This window comes from Leptonotus elevatus, chromosome 19 (assembly GCF_054856555.1).
Source record: "Leptonotus elevatus isolate MCC_2025b chromosome 19, RoL_Lele_1.0, whole genome shotgun sequence".
Taxonomy (NCBI): domain Eukaryota; kingdom Metazoa; phylum Chordata; class Actinopteri; order Syngnathiformes; family Syngnathidae; genus Leptonotus; species Leptonotus elevatus.
The window spans coordinates 10,955,156-10,969,936 of NC_141257.1; the positions used below are offsets into that span (position 1 = coordinate 10,955,156).

Here is a 14,781-nt window from a genome sequence, read left to right on the forward strand (position 1 = left end):
TTTCAAAATAAAAGTTCATATTCATAAACTCGCTCAGATTTCAATATAAAAGTCTAGAGTCAAGTTGTTGAAAGCTGTGAGAAATCGTCAAGAATTCAAAGTGGTACTTGAGAATTTACTTGCCTGAAATATTTATACAGTGTAAACATTTTTTCCACACATTTATTTATACCAAAGAAAACTTCACAAAAGGAGGACGGAGTAGATTTTATTCAAAATTGCTGTAAAATAAAGATACATTTATAAAGTTCATCATGATGTGAATAGTACAAAAGTGTATACTTGTATTTTTATAGGAGAAATGCATTCCTAACAATGATATTAGGCTGTCTATATGAAACTATAGTTCATATTTTATAGCCTTGTGGCTAACTGATTTCCATAAGCATGCCTATGTACATACGCGTAAATAATTTGCAGACTATATGTAGAAAATCGTATAAAAGCCCCCTAACAATATAAATGAACCGGTATGGAAAACGAAGACGAAAGATCCAGAGCCTCACATTATTGGGCAGCTCTCAATTCGGATTCCACTCTGAAAACAAAACAAAACCTAGTTAATAGCAGCAGCGCTGCATCATTGCTAACTTTGTTTTACTGGTCTCACCTTGCGAGGTGTGCTCCGACTGACCACGTAGGAATGGGGCAGCAAACCGTCCGAGATGCCGCCGGAGCGGAATGAGCGATTCGCCGAAGACACGGAGCTGCAGCTGTTGGGCTTGTCCGAGGGGAGGCCGCAGGAGCCGCATAGAACTGTACGGCTACGCAGATTGTACTCGCCGTCCCCACAGGTGCTGTGAGCCACCTGCTGCGGAAACAACACACTCGGACTCGGACTCGGTTTTGACGATGCAAATGGCTCAACAAACATGCACTTTTTTGGGGGGTGGTTTTATATTTTCTTTATTGAAAATCAAGTGTTCTTAGTGTGTGCATGAATGACTTTTTGTAACTTCAGCCATGATGATTTGGGTTCTTTATAATGTTACCATGTCATCATCATCATCTTCCAAATGTGTGCGAGTGACTTTCCTCATCGCCATTTCCTGTAAGAAAAGTCGAAAGATAAATATTGATGTTTGCAAGAAGTGTGGTCGATTTAAATCAACTCATTCACTGCCATTGACGGCTATAGACGTCAAAAATTCATTTGAACTATTTCTATTATTAAAATTGTAATCGTCTGACGCCCCTAATTTTTTATAATCTTTTATTTTAATTAGGGGCAAATTTTGTATCTGTTCTAAATTACAATAAAAAAAACAATTCTAGGTTTTCATACTCTTGTTAACAAAAGTGGAAAAAAATGTGAAACTAATAAAAATAGTTCAAAATGTATTTTTTACGTCTATGGCAGTGAATGAGTTAAGATGAGTCACCTCTCCATTAGCGCTGATCAAAGTGGTCTGGAACTGGTCTCCGGTGCCCCAGTTGGCCTGTGTCTTCCAGACCAGGTCAGAGGGAGGACTTTGATTTCTCCCAGCACCAGCCGCCCAGATCTGGTCACCATGTAAAGGTCAGAGAGAAGCATTAGGCACCTCGTGCCGTGCCGCTGTGGCCGAAGAGGTCGTCACTCACCGTGACTCTTTGGCCGGCCTTCAAGATGAACTTTGCGGGAAACTTGAACGCAATCGCCGCAGAAGATCCAACCTGGCGCTTCACCTGCCAGTTCCCCAAATTCTGATCCTAAAGAAGCAATGTTGGAGGTGTTTTATTAGAGTCCAGTTCAACATTTGAAACGAGATGAGGATGAGAAGGCATGAAATAGAGCAAGCCATTAAATGAATATTGATTGAGCATAACAATGATGACCAAAAATATTTGTATTTTAAAAAAATGGTGTCTTTTATGGATTTTCACATATGGTCTACTTCAGGGGTGCTCGAGTTCGGTCCTCGAGAGCCCCTATCCAGCCTGGTTTCCGTGTTTCCCTCCTGCAGCACAGCTGAATCTAATGATCAGCTAATCAGCAAGCTTTGCAGAAGCCTGATAACGATCCTGATCATGAATCAGGTGTGTTAGTGGAGAGAAACAGGCTGGATAGGGGCTCTCGTGGACCGAACTTCAGCACCCCTGGTTTACTTGTATTTTTTTATTAAATAAATAATAATAATAATAACTGAATTTTAAAAAGACAGACTTCACCTCCATGTTTTTTTTAGAGCGTACAACAAACACAATTTTTGTTTCTGAAATCCTGATGTTACCTTCAAGTTGAAGTGAATACATATTGCAAAGAAACATTTAGTGATTTTGACGAGTAACCATAATTTTAGGGGTGTGCCAAAAAAAAATTATTCTCATAAGAATCGCGATTCTCATTTAGTACGATTCAGAATGGATTTTAAATGTACCAAAATTGTTTTTATTTTAATTATTTCATACTGTCTTGCCTTTGTCTGTGTGTGCCTTTATTTGGAGCGCTGTTCATGTTGTACCCAGTTTGGCCACTGAGGGGCAGTGTGGTTCCACGCGGTCTAATACACTGTTAAGTTGTAGTAGAAGGAAAAAGTCACGATCAAGTTATTCGAATAAAAGTTGTTGTTTTTTGCAGTGTGGAGCCGTTCTTTTGAGTGATGAAAGTGCCGTGAGTAGTGCGCTAAATAGCATTAGCGAGTCAGACTGGAGTAGATCATTATGATTCCTTGCACATCTATAGATTGAACAAAAATCATTGTCAATCAAATCATTTTGAAGCAAAAATTGTTCTTGACCGAAAATCGATTCTGAATCGAATCGCAGACCCAAAAAATCGGAATCGAATCGTGAGACATTCAAAGATTCCTACTCTACATAATTTGATTACATAACCGGGAAATGTAACACGTTACATGTGCACATTTTCACTGTAAAAAAGAGAAGAAAAAAAGAGTAATATTTACTTGAAAAAAAATAGTTCCGTTTTTTCATTCAGAAACTCGAAGTAAATTTCGCAAGGAGAGTTTTGAGTAAATTTTGACCAGTATTTAAAAAAAAAAAAAAAGGTAACTCAAGCGTTGAGGAACCAACTCATGACATTCAGCTTTTTTACAGTAAAACGTTATTTTGCATAGCTGCCCAGATGTTACATGTTCCACTGTGACATACACACACACACACACCCCCCCCCCTCACACACCCACACACACACACTCACACACACACACACACACTAACCTCATCTGCTTTATTGCTGAGTCGGACATATTTGCCTTCCTGGTCCACCTCATCCACAGTGACACGCCCGCTGGCGGAGGCCTGCTGGGTGATGCGGGTACGAGCCACAGCGCCTCCGGCGAAGCTTGAGGCCTCGCTGTCCGTGTCGTTGGGGCGCCTCCTCTTGGCGGGGGAGTGCTGAGCACTGCAGTTGAAGGATCGGGAATGGGCCGACGTGGCGGAGGAGCGACTTCCCGCCATCCTTGCCGGTGGTGGGCTTGGAGAGAGACGCAGCCTGTGGACAAACGTGAAGAGCTCAGTGGCTATTCTTGTAAAAGTTTCAGTATACTGTGTGATCTGTAGACAAACCTCTCCTCCTCGCCCTCCAGCAGCTTCCTGTAGGCACTTATCTCCATATCTAGAGCTAGCTTGACATCCATTAGCTCCTGATATTCATCCAGCTGCTGCTGCATCCTCTGCCTGATCTCGGCCATTTCTCGGTCTTTCTCTCCCAGGAGGCGACGCATGGTGTCCCGCTCTCGCGAAAGAGCCTCCTCCAGGTCCTTCACCTTTGCGTCACGGGCCGCAAGCTAGATTCGACACAGTCAGATAGACAGGGGTCAGCAACCTATGCTGTCGAAACAGCCGTTTGAAGTCAAAATAAATGAGCAAAAACTGTATGGAGCCGCAAGACATTTGAAGATTGTGATGAAGGAAACATTGTGTTAGTCTGAGTCTAATGGACTGAGGGCTAATTAGAGCTGCACCACAACACACAAATATGCAGCATCCAATACTTTGACATTCATTTTCTTCTACTCCTCTTCCATTTATGGATTTATGTATTTTTTGAGGTAACTTTTCATAAATTTTTAGACTTTTCTGATTTTGTTACATTATTGACATTATTGGTAATTTTATAGACATATTATGGTCATTTTCTGCCTTTCTTGTTTTTCGTTGATATTTTATGGCTATTTTTTGTACATTTTTTCTGCCTTTTTTCCCAGAAATTTTCTCACATTTTTGGTAATTTTGTGGACCCTTCGTGGTAATTTTTGGGATGTATATTTTTTTGTTTTTGGACATTTTATAGTTACTTATTAAACATTTTCTTTTCTGATTTTTTTTTTTTTAACAAATTTTCTGACTTCTTTTGTTTTTGGACATTTCATATTTACTTTTTGAACATGTTCTTTTCTGCCTTTAAAAAAAAAAGGGACTTTTTTGACAATTCAAAAACTATTTTATTGTAATTTTCTGCTTTTCATTTGTTTTTGGACCTTTTAGTTTACTTTTTGAACATTTTATTTTCTGCCTTTTTTTTAATTATTAAATTCTCTGACATTTTTGGCAATTTCAAGGTCTTTTCCGCTTACTTGTTGGACATTTTATGGTCACTTTTTGGACATTTTTAGATGTAAAAAAAATTGTACTGACATTTTTTAAAATATTTTATTATTATTTTTAAATATAAATTATTAATTAATTTGAAGAATATTTTATCTTAAAAAATACAAACAAATTTGTAATAAATAATTAAATAAATACAAATAATAGTAAATAAATACAAATAAACATTCGAATTTGAAATCTGATTGGTTGAAAAAAAAAACAGACCGATTACTAATTTTGTTTGTTACGCCAGCCAGCACCACTAAATTCTGAAGGTCCCTGGCAGACAAAATTGTTTCTTAAATTAAATTGCTATATTATGTAATCTGACATCTCGTTCACCTGTTTCTGCAGCTGGCTTAACTGAACCGACATGGACTCCAGGCGGACTCGCGTCTGCTGCAGCTCCTCGTGCGCTGCGCCCACCAGATGGCTGCTCCGGTCCGCTGACTGGCGTGCGCCTTCCAGCTGAACACAAAAAAAGGACAGACAACATAGTAGAAGGTACATAAGATCGTTTTTGCAATATTTCCCAGCAAGCGAATGTTTACCTTGGAGTTGTAGGTCTTCTCCATCTCCTCCTTGTAGAGTTTAACTTGAAGTTCATGCTGGCTTCGCATCTCCATTAAGGCATCAGCCAGTTTGCTTTCAAAGTCTTGCTGGTGGCCGTTGTCCATTTCGACCACGCGAGACTCGTGGCGTCGCTTTACCTCGCGCAGCTCCTGTGTGTGAAGTGTTACATGAGAATGACTTTCTCACATGGACAGCAGCTTTATTTTCATTAAACGAGCGATAGTGACCATAACAGGGTCTGACCTCAGAGTGGAGGCTCTTCTGGAACTCCAGCTCTTCTTTGATGGTCTGAATGCGATTCTCGCCATCCACTCTCCTCAGCATCTCATCCTGAAGCTGCTTTCTGGCATCTCCCAGGCTGGTGTCGAGCTAATAGCACATCGGAACAACAACTTCAAAATCGCAGTTACATATATATACAGGCTACAGTAATTTCCCTTTTAATTTACCTTGGCAACCTGCGTCTTTAAGTCCCTATTTTCTGTCTCAAGGCTACGCTTTTCTCCTAATGCGGTAGTCAAAGACGCATCCTTGGAGTTCAGCAAGGCCTCCAAGTCTTTGAGCCTCTGAAGTGCTCCGGACAAATCCGATTCTTTTTTTGTGTTCCTGAAATGACAAATAGACAAATAAACTCACTGAGTGATATCAATAGACGGAAACAGGATAATGTTTAAGTGTGAATGTGGATGTGATCTCTGTCAGAGGTGGCAAAAGTTCATAAAGTAAAAACCCTGCTGCAGTTTGGTTTTAGCTACAGATGCTTCCACTCACAGCTAGCTAGCTAGTTGTAGTAGTAGTTTTAGTAGTAGGTAGCTGGCTAGTAGAAGTAGTAGTAGATAGCTAGCTACCTGGTAGCTGCCAGTTAGCTGGCTAGCTAGCTAGCAGAGATAAAGCTAGCTAGCTACTACTACTACCAACTACTACTAGCTTTTATTTCTACTTGACTTGATAGGTTTTTACAGTTCTGGACCTGGATTTACCACCTCTGCCTCTGGATATCAGTCCAGTGTAACGACAATTCCGCGCTTATGTCACAAGTCAAAATGGCGGTCTTAGCTACTCTGTGAATTGATGGCTCTCGGCCCATTGAAAAGCAGTGGAGTTTGGATATTTGTAATTTGATTTGTGAGGATTATTTTGATTTTAAAATGTGATGAATTGAATACTTTAACAATCTGCCTGGTTTGTATACTGGTCACAAGCAAAGGCAATACGCCGTTTGTTTATGTAAAGGAAGCATTTGCACTGGGTTGCATTGCGGAAATATCAGAAATGCCCAAACGTTCGGAATTGTCAATAGTCCACCTTTAGTAGTCAGCAAGGAGGCTCTAATTCCACGTGACCAACCATAGGAAAGGCAGTATGGAAAATGGATGAATGAACAATAGGGTGGACAACATGGAAACCTTAGCATGAAGTGGGAACTACATAATAATTTCCTCTACGCAGTCAAATGTGCTATTTGGAGTAAGTTTTTTTTCTGAGTTGGAAAAAAAAATGGGGATATACTTTTATGTTTCCACTCTTGCACATGGCTTCTGCGTCTAGCCACAAACCACAGCTTTTGGTGTTTGGTTGCGGTGCTGCCATGGCAACAGCCGGACTCTGACAAACACTGGAACAATCAAGCCAATATTTATGGAAGAGTAAAAGAAGCGGAGCCCTCTAACCGCTGCCACGTATCGCGAGTGTGTCATTACTCTGGAGGATGGGGAGGGAGGGAAGGGGGGGGGGGGGGAGGGAAGGGGGGCGGGTGGGGGAGGGAAGAACTTAGTCATCAAAGCCCTTGATGTGTGACTATGGGATGTCTGAATGGAAGTCCAATGTTGAGCTGCAATTAGTCATAAAGAGGATATGCCTAGGGGTGTGGCCCCAGTAGTAAAGCAATTGTTATGTCAGCAAAATGTACATCAGTTATTAATAGTCTTATGCATTGACGGAAGCTTGGCCTCATTTTGATGAGGACCCTACCTCGCTTTCAGCTCCTTGTATTCCTCTCTCAGCTTGCCCACCTCCAGCTGCAGACGCGCACGCTCCTTGGCCACCGAGTCCAGGGTCTTGCGGGCGTCTGCCAGCTCCGTCTCGTACGCGGCCTTCAGGCCCGTCAGCTCCCGCGACACCTCTGTCTCGGACTCGGTGATGCGCAGACGCAGGCCGGCGTTCTCCACCTCCAAGGAGCGAACCTTGTCGATGTAAACGGCCAGACGGTCGTTGAGGTTGCCGAGGTCCTGTTTCTCCTGGAGGCGCGTGATGCGGTTGGGGGAGAGGGGTGTGCTTGCGCCTCGCGGGGTGTTTTTTGGTGTTGCCATATCTCAAGCTTGCTTCCGTCTATTTAGCAAAGTACACAAAGTTAAACACAGGCTCCTTTGTAAACAAACAAAGAAACTTACCCTTTTTGAATGGCTCAACTCCTTTGATCCCTTTGTGATCACCAGCACTGCTACGTGTATACTGTACGAATATATCCAAGTGCCCATAGGAAAGAATGAAATGGGAGGGGTGAAGAGGAGAGAGGTTGGCCTCCAAATTTTGGCAGTCCCACGAGGTGGTTGTTCCTCTCCATCTCTCTGCTCTGCTCTGCGGTCTGAACAAATGAGTCACCCTCTGTAGCTATTTCTCGTGATTGGAGTTCTATGTTAACATACCCGAGAGCAACTTCTGAGGATTATTGCATCTAAGGAACCATACTGACGGTTAAAATTGGAATATCTGGCACCAGTTGGCTGAGGTTGTTGGCGTTCAAGGTGCAAATCAGTAGACCTTTGATTTAGATTTCAAACATTCAATCACACAGTTTTTTTTTTCATTTCAAACAATCTTCCCCAAAAACACATTCAGTGGGAACTAAGCCCAAAATGCCTGCACAGAAATAACTCCATTAAGCGCCATTCATAATCCAATAGTGGATCTTTGGAGGGCTTGGCCACCAAGTGTGAAATTAAACAACTAAGTAAATTGTTTGTTTTCCACCTATTTAGTGAAATGCGTCTGTGAACAAGACATCCTGAATTACATAATATCCGCCTGTCACACTGAGTTTCTCCACCCATGACTAGGAAGCAACACAGGGTGAAGATCTGCCACCTTGAAGGCTGAAACAGAATGACAAAGTTAAGCAGAGCTGCAATGAGTGAAGTAGTTGGCACTCACTTAATTAATCGCACCTATACGCGTGAACAAAATTGTTGTTGTTGGCTTCAGATGCCATGTTTCAGCTCCTTCCGATTATGTTTAATAAGATTTGGATCAGGGCTCATAATGCGAAAATAAAATACTGTAGTTTTTTTCTTAACTTTTTTTTTAATCAGAAAAAAACACAATTAGAAACATTTCTTGCAGAAATGTCTAACATCTTTGTTCATTTGAATGACAATAAGTAGAGAAATCTCTTTGGATATTATACAACTGAAGATTCATAGACAAAAAACATAATTAAGAGATTCAACATCTTATTGCTTTTCTTACTGTTGATTAATTTTAGATCGTTCAATGTGGATTTTAATTCCAGAAAAAAAAGACACAAATCTGGAGAGGATTTGGAAAAGCATAAAGAATGACAAATTTAATGAAATATTCAAATGTGTTATCTTTTGGGTTACTGTAATAGCAAACATCTTACTGTACAGTTTTTTTTTCTGTGCTAGACTTCAAATGGTGACGTCATGGAATGGCAGTGTTTATGTCATGTTGTCTTACTGTCAGAGAGAAAACCAGGATTGGATCACAGTGATCACATGGACAAACCCTTTTTAAGTACGAGTACTCTAGTAGTTCTATTACCCCTACTAGTAAATACATAAACATTGGACTAAATGGGACTTCAACGAAATTAGCCAACACGCGTTACTTGGAGACAAAATAAAACACAAAACTGGAAGTTTAGGAGTCACAAATTAGATAATAGCGTGGAAATAATTTCACACAAAAAAAAGTACATGTTAAGAATAAAAATAAAAGACTCCACTCCTTATTTTATCTTGCACATAAGGCAACTTTGTGGCGCTAATCAGTGGCACGGCGTCGCAAAAAAAAAAGAAAAGAGAAACGTTTAAAAAAAAATATATATATATACAAATAAATAAATAAAAACAACATTGACTTTAAAAACTATAAAGGGCAGAAAATAAGTTTTAGGTACCATCTAAGCCTCACTCCGATGAACGTGCCGACGAGCAAGCGAGAGCCCCAATTCGTAGCTTTTGGCGCAAGCAGACGCACACACAAGCAGTAGCGGAGACGAAGCGGAAGCCTCCATTTTAGCTCCCGTGGCCGCTCGGCGCCTCACGTGTCCTGGCCTGTCTGCCTCACATGACCCGTGTGTTTGTCCCCGTGATCACAGCCTCCAACAGCGGATCCGCGTTGTTTCCGTCGCTCGTTCCCACGCCGACCGAGCCTACATGGATATGCTGGAGCAGAGTGTGGACAGCTCGGCGAGGTAAGGCTCGGCCCGTCGGCCGTTTCTCTCGGTCGGCCCGTGAGGCTTCGTCCGAGCAAGGCCGCCATAGTTTAGACTCTTTACAAATGCTTTGCTTTATATATTTAAGCTGTTTCGCACGCTTACTTTTAATCGCTTGGTTTTGGAGTTGTTTGACGACTATTTGTTGCTTCAGCCCGGCTGTATTGTTGCATTTATACAGCCGAGAAATTTTCATTTTGTTTTTATTCTTTTGCATTTAGCGAATGTACAACATTACGGCTACTGCAAGACTACTACACAAGTGAGGCAACAACTTGAGCATGGCTTGTGTTTCTATTTTGGCAGCAGTGTTAAAAATTGCCGTGTGCACTTCTTGAGGGATTAGAACTACTTTATCAGGCCAGAACTTGCATAGTTTTTGAGGTATTAAGGTCATTTCAAGAAGACGTACCAGCTCGAACTACATCCTATGGCCTCAACGTTTGGATGTAGTTAGCCACTGTATTTCTGGTATTCCGTTTTTACGTTTTAAGTTACATCGTTTTATTTTACTAAATTTGACTGTACTACTACTACTACATACAGTACATTACGGTGCTGTACTATATTTTTGTCTTAACGTGTAGTTTGCACAGGTGACCACCGGGTGGCGCTACTTCCCCGCAACCAGCCTTGCTCAACATATTTTGTAGCTTGTGATGCTAGTTTCGAGGTTTAGCTTATTCTTCGGAGAAAATTATATATTTTTTCGTCTTTTCTTTACTTTTTTTGCAGTCACGACAAACAGGAATCCGACGACATTGAACAGTTGCAGGAAGGTATGAGCTTTATTTCCAGTTTCCACTTTCAATCTTTCTAAGCACAACTAAAATTACATCCCCTAAACCGCACCTCTAATGAGCTAGATTACCAGAATTTGTTTTTCATTTTAATATCTTTATGAAGACTGGTCTAGTATATATACGACCAGTCTCTTAAAATGATGTTGTGACATGGCATGCATAGGTGACGTATATGGACATGTTTTATTGCATTTGCAGAAGTAGAGGATCAGTCAGCTGGGACAATTTCTGCTGTCCCACAGGCTGCGTTCACTGACCACAATGTCCAGTACCAGTTCCGCACAGAGAACAGTGGTGGGCAGGTAAACACAATAGGCTAACCTTACATAGTTCAATTGTGTGTGTGTTTTTTCTTTTAATGGCTTCAACATGGCCTATGTGTTTCTGCTCTCTCTCTCTCTAGGTGATGTATCGTGTAGTTCAGGTGACGGACGATAACGTTGACACGTCCTCTGACGCCACCGGGGCCGTTAGCGTCGTCTCTACTGCAGCATTTGCAGGAGCGCCTCAGGTGTGTGAAACAACGAAAAACAAATATTACTGTGAATGTACTTGTGGTTTGTATATTTAATGTCACTAAAGTTGTTAGCATTGTTTGCACTCACAGTTTGTTACAGCGTTAGGCTCCTGACTATATTTTAGTTTAGCGCAATAACTTATTTTTTAATATAACTAGTCACCTACATAAAAACGCCCAAAGAGAGCAAATGAAAAATTGGCACTGAATGTTACTTCAAGTTTGGATTTATTCCTCTCTTTTACCATCCAGGCTGTAATCCAGAACCCTTTCAGTAACGGGGGAAGTCCTGTCGGGGAGACAGTGGGAGGAGAGACGCGCTTTGCCTATTTTCCCGCCGCTGCCGTCAGCGACGGGACAGCCACAGCCGTGTCGCTGCAAACCACCTCTGAACCCACAATCACACAGGGGGCAGGTGAATTTATACAGTTACACCTTACAATGGCCTTCATTTTTTCATTTGAAAGTGTCTCGAGGCTGATAAAAAGCACAGCGTGAAACCCTGCATATGAACCCATTTTGTTTGTATCCAGGTCAGTTCTACGTTATGATGACCCCCCCTGATGTGCTGCAGTCGGCAACCCAACGGACCATTGCACCGCGCGCACACACTTACCCAGCGTGAGTACACAATGCCTCCCCACACTTTTTTTTTTGAAAATCACTCAACTCCCTCGTCCACACTCAGTCCTCATTTTCAAATGATTTCTATCAAACTCCCCAGGAGGTTTTTTTTGTCCGTTAAAAAAAGAATTCCAAACATGGGTACAACAACAACAGTAGAACAATATCCATCCTACTAAATGATCAAACCACACTGTGTCCTACTTACCTTCCATCCCCAGAGACGTCGGTGAAAGCGAGATGTTGCAGCATGGCAGCACAACCTGGTGAGGAGAACTTTCACATTCAAACCATTTTTTTCTTGGCACGAATGTAAAATAGTATATTTTCAACAAAAAAGGAGAGACTGATATTTTGAAAATATTATGAAGGCTACCAAAATGTAATAGATTTGCCTGATTGATGTAAGGGGAAGAAAATCTTTCAACTAAAACGAGCATCACTGTTGACTTGGATACAAATTAGCTATTATTTTTTCTTGGGATAAAATTGTACTCACAACAATGTGTGTCCTTACAGGAAGGTAGATGGTCCACGGGCACCGAGGGATGAAAGAAGAAGAGCACAACACAATGAGGGTATAGTTTATTAATATGCTGCTCATTCTTGTGTTGTAGCATTTAATGTAATAATTGCTTGTGAATTACATTTTTCTTCCCATTCACAGCAGAACTGTAACGATAATCACTCTTTAAATGCTTTCAATTGATCAAGTTGTTGTGAATGTGTGTTTTCTGTTTTTTTCCTAATATAGTAACATTTTCCTTCTTTCTTTCAGTGGAGAGAAGAAGAAGAGACAAGATTAACAACTGGATTGTCACGCTTTCAAAAATCATCCCTGACTGCAACATAGACAATAGAACTGGTGCTGTAAGTTTAGACACTATTAAAAAAAACACACATCAGTCACACCCTAGAGTTTGTTTACAACATCACATTGCATATTAGTTTTGAGCGATTACATTTTAGAATCGTAATTAATCGCATGACTTCAATAGTTAATTCAGGAGTAATCGCAAATTTTACATCTGTTCTAAATGTACAATCCTTTTTTTCTCTCTTCAAGTTTCCATACTCATTAACATAAAAGTGGAAACAAAATGTTAAACTATTAGAAATATGGCTACGCTGCATCTTTTAGTCATTGATACTGTAATTTCATAATAATTCATAAAATTGTTTTGAGGCCATTTTTCTGCCATTGGTGGGATAATTGCATTTGTAAGAGGGTGACAGCTCAGTACATTTTTCTTTTCATATGAAGAGCTATCTAATCTTTAAGATTAAGTAACTTTTTAAATTTTGCAATTTTTTAAAAATTGTAAAATACAACTTGACCCCAGTCTCCACAAATATATGCATTATCATTGAATTTATTACTGCTAAATTTTGATGTGGGCGTGTGTGCTGCATTATGACTGAAATATCCCCCCCCCCCCCCCCCCCCCCCAGTACAGGCTTTCCAGGTAAGGGGCGGTCATTAACTCATTCAATGCCATTGACGACTATAGACGTCAAAAATTCATGTGAAGTATTTCTTATTAGTTAAAAAAAAAATCATTTCATTTTTTTATGAAAACCTAGGGAAAAATTATTGTACATTTAGAACAGATATAACATTTTTGATTAATCGTGAGTCAACTATTGAAGTCATGCGATTAATTACGATTACAATTTTTAATCGCCTGATGCCCCGAATTTAAAAAAACATTATTAAAAATACTTTTGTTAGCAAAGTTTTTTTTTTTTAACTAATAGAAATAGTTCAAATGAAGTTTTGGCGTCTATAGCCGTCAATGGCAGTAAATGAGTTAATTGTGCATTAAAAAAAAAATTGTGACATTAAGGGAACTTTAAATTAACACACACATTTTGACACTCCTAAATATGATACTCGTGTCATAATTTTTTCTCTCTCCCTAGAGTAAAGGGGGCATCCTGTCCAAAGCCTGCGATTACATCCGAGAGCTACGTCAGAATAACCAGCGATTGCAGGAGAGCTACAAAGAAGTGGAGCGAGTTGAACTGGACAACGGACTGCTTAGACAACAGGTGAACAATAATCATGTCAATGAAAAAAAAAAAAAGGATCTGATGTTGGCGATTGTCCTCATCTCTCTCTTGATGTTTCCAGCTTGAGGAACTAAAGAGTGACAACGCACTGCTCCGAGCACAGCTACAACAGCACGGCATAGAACTCAATGGAGACTCCTCTACCCAGTGATAAGCGGATCGGACGTCCTTCGGGTCGCAGATATGCGACACCTGAACAATACCAGGAAAGGAATAACCACGGGTGACTACTTCCATCTGGATCCCATTGAACAGAAAGTGGCCCTGCGGCCTACTGAAGGACCACTGACAGACAATGTCTCCCTCCATATGCTGCTGGTCAATGGCTGACATTTACTGAGTAGACCATGAACCCCCTCACCTCTGCTTCAAGGAGAACGACCTCAGCGCACCACCACACTTGCACAAAGCTTTATTTTACTGTAATTTATAATCCTGCCACGGCTCCCAACTTCTCACCCTTCTTGGTGTATTTTTGTTTTTGAAGCTACCAAATGTAATAGGAAGTACCACTCACCTTTTTTTGTCCTTTTAATTTATGAACTTTGTTCAAAGTGAGCACATTTACATATTCCTTTCAGGCAGTTAATCGGTAAAGCAGTTCTGTTGGTGTTGGTTTTATTTTAGCGCAAGACCTAAACAAGGTGTGAACCTAGCTCAGGTAATTGGGGTAGTGCACTGGCATCTGGTTCCCAGATTTTACATATAGATTTATTTTTTGAATTTCCTTGTTTTGTCTCCTGGTGCAATGGACACATAGTTGAGAAATTTGCATCGTGGTCAGATTTATTGGGCATAGGTTATAGGCATAGTTTTATTTCTGTCACTGAGGTTAATGAATGTGAGGGCTCACTTAGAGACCTGCCTCTGTTTGGCCTCATGGACGTTTTTTGTCTACTTTGCTCCCCAACTAATCAAATACGCAGCAATGTTTGGGACCTTTTGCGGCTAATGGAAGGCAATAAACCATGAGCATGAATGAACTGGTAATATTTGGGATGTGAGTGATCATGGCCATTTTGTGTCAACAGCATGGAATGATGACTTTGAGCCCGGCAAATTGTGATGCTACAATAAAAGAACGGATGCTTTTAACAATGTTGTGTATTACAAACCAACAATGCCACAATTATTTTTTTAACGTTTTTATTTATGACATCTTAAATGTCCCAGGTCAACGTGCTGTTACTTTGCACACATTA

General features: G+C 40.6%; 2 protein-coding genes across 5 annotated transcripts; one reads left to right on the plus strand and one right to left on the minus strand.

The window, feature by feature from the left end:
- Positions 1–195: 195 nt before the first annotated feature.
- LOC147157923 (lamin-A-like) lies at positions 196–9,693 on the minus strand. Of its 4 annotated transcripts, none has more exons than XM_086062345.1 (14): positions 9,245–9,693; positions 7,497–7,690; positions 7,078–7,434; positions 5,556–5,712; positions 5,350–5,475; positions 5,085–5,255; positions 4,876–5,001; positions 3,508–3,728; positions 3,160–3,433; positions 1,582–1,689; positions 1,383–1,502; positions 993–1,049; positions 611–808; positions 196–538 (listed from the first exon to the last, which is right to left on the minus strand). In XM_086062345.1, exons 3-14 carry the CDS (start codon positions 7,413–7,415, stop codon positions 503–505), a joined length of 1,932 nt encoding a protein of 643 aa, XP_085918471.1. In that variant the 5' UTR covers positions 7,416–7,434; positions 7,497–7,690; positions 9,245–9,693; the 3' UTR covers positions 196–502. The 4 variants fall into 4 exon arrangements, with proteins under 4 accessions (XP_085918471.1, XP_085918468.1, XP_085918470.1 ...); XM_086062342.1 differs by having other exon boundaries at positions 611–811; positions 9,245–9,690; XM_086062344.1 differs by having other exon boundaries at positions 611–811; positions 7,497–8,198; positions 9,245–9,690.
- Positions 9,309–14,677, plus strand: usf2 (upstream transcription factor 2, c-fos interacting). Its single transcript, XM_086062348.1, has 11 exons — positions 9,309–9,541; positions 10,298–10,341; positions 10,564–10,667; positions 10,769–10,876; positions 11,135–11,297; positions 11,416–11,503; positions 11,728–11,772; positions 12,026–12,084; positions 12,285–12,376; positions 13,430–13,558; positions 13,641–14,677. Exons 1-11 carry the CDS (start codon positions 9,504–9,506, stop codon positions 13,728–13,730), a joined length of 960 nt encoding a protein of 319 aa, XP_085918474.1. The 5' UTR covers positions 9,309–9,503; the 3' UTR covers positions 13,731–14,677.
- The last annotated feature ends 104 nt before the right edge of the window (positions 14,678–14,781 follow it).

What these genes read in the sequence shown, in the direction of transcription:
- usf2 (XM_086062348.1), top strand. Translation starts at nt 9,504, where the DNA reads ATGGATATGCTGGAGCAGAGTGTGGACAGCTCGGCGAG. An exon ending in CATTTGCAGGAGCGCCTCAG is followed by an intron (nt 10,877 to 11,134) that starts GTGTGTGAAACA and finishes TTTACCATCCAG; the next exon opens with GCTGTAATCCAGAACCCTTT. An exon ending in ACGGACTGCTTAGACAACAG is followed by an intron (nt 13,559 to 13,640) that starts GTGAACAATAAT and finishes TGATGTTTCCAG; the next exon opens with CTTGAGGAACTAAAGAGTGA.
- LOC147157923 (XM_086062342.1), bottom strand. Translation starts at nt 7,415, where the DNA reads ATGGCAACACCAAAAAACACCCCGCGAGGCGCAAGCACACCCCTCTCC. An exon ending in TAAAGACGCAGGTTGCCAAG is followed by an intron (nt 5,476 to 5,555) that starts GTAAATTAAAAG and finishes ATGTGCTATTAG; the next exon opens with CTCGACACCAGCCTGGGAGA. An exon ending in AGAAGAGCCTCCACTCTGAG is followed by an intron (nt 5,256 to 5,349) that starts GTCAGACCCTGT and finishes CTTCACACACAG; the next exon opens with GAGCTGCGCGAGGTAAAGCG.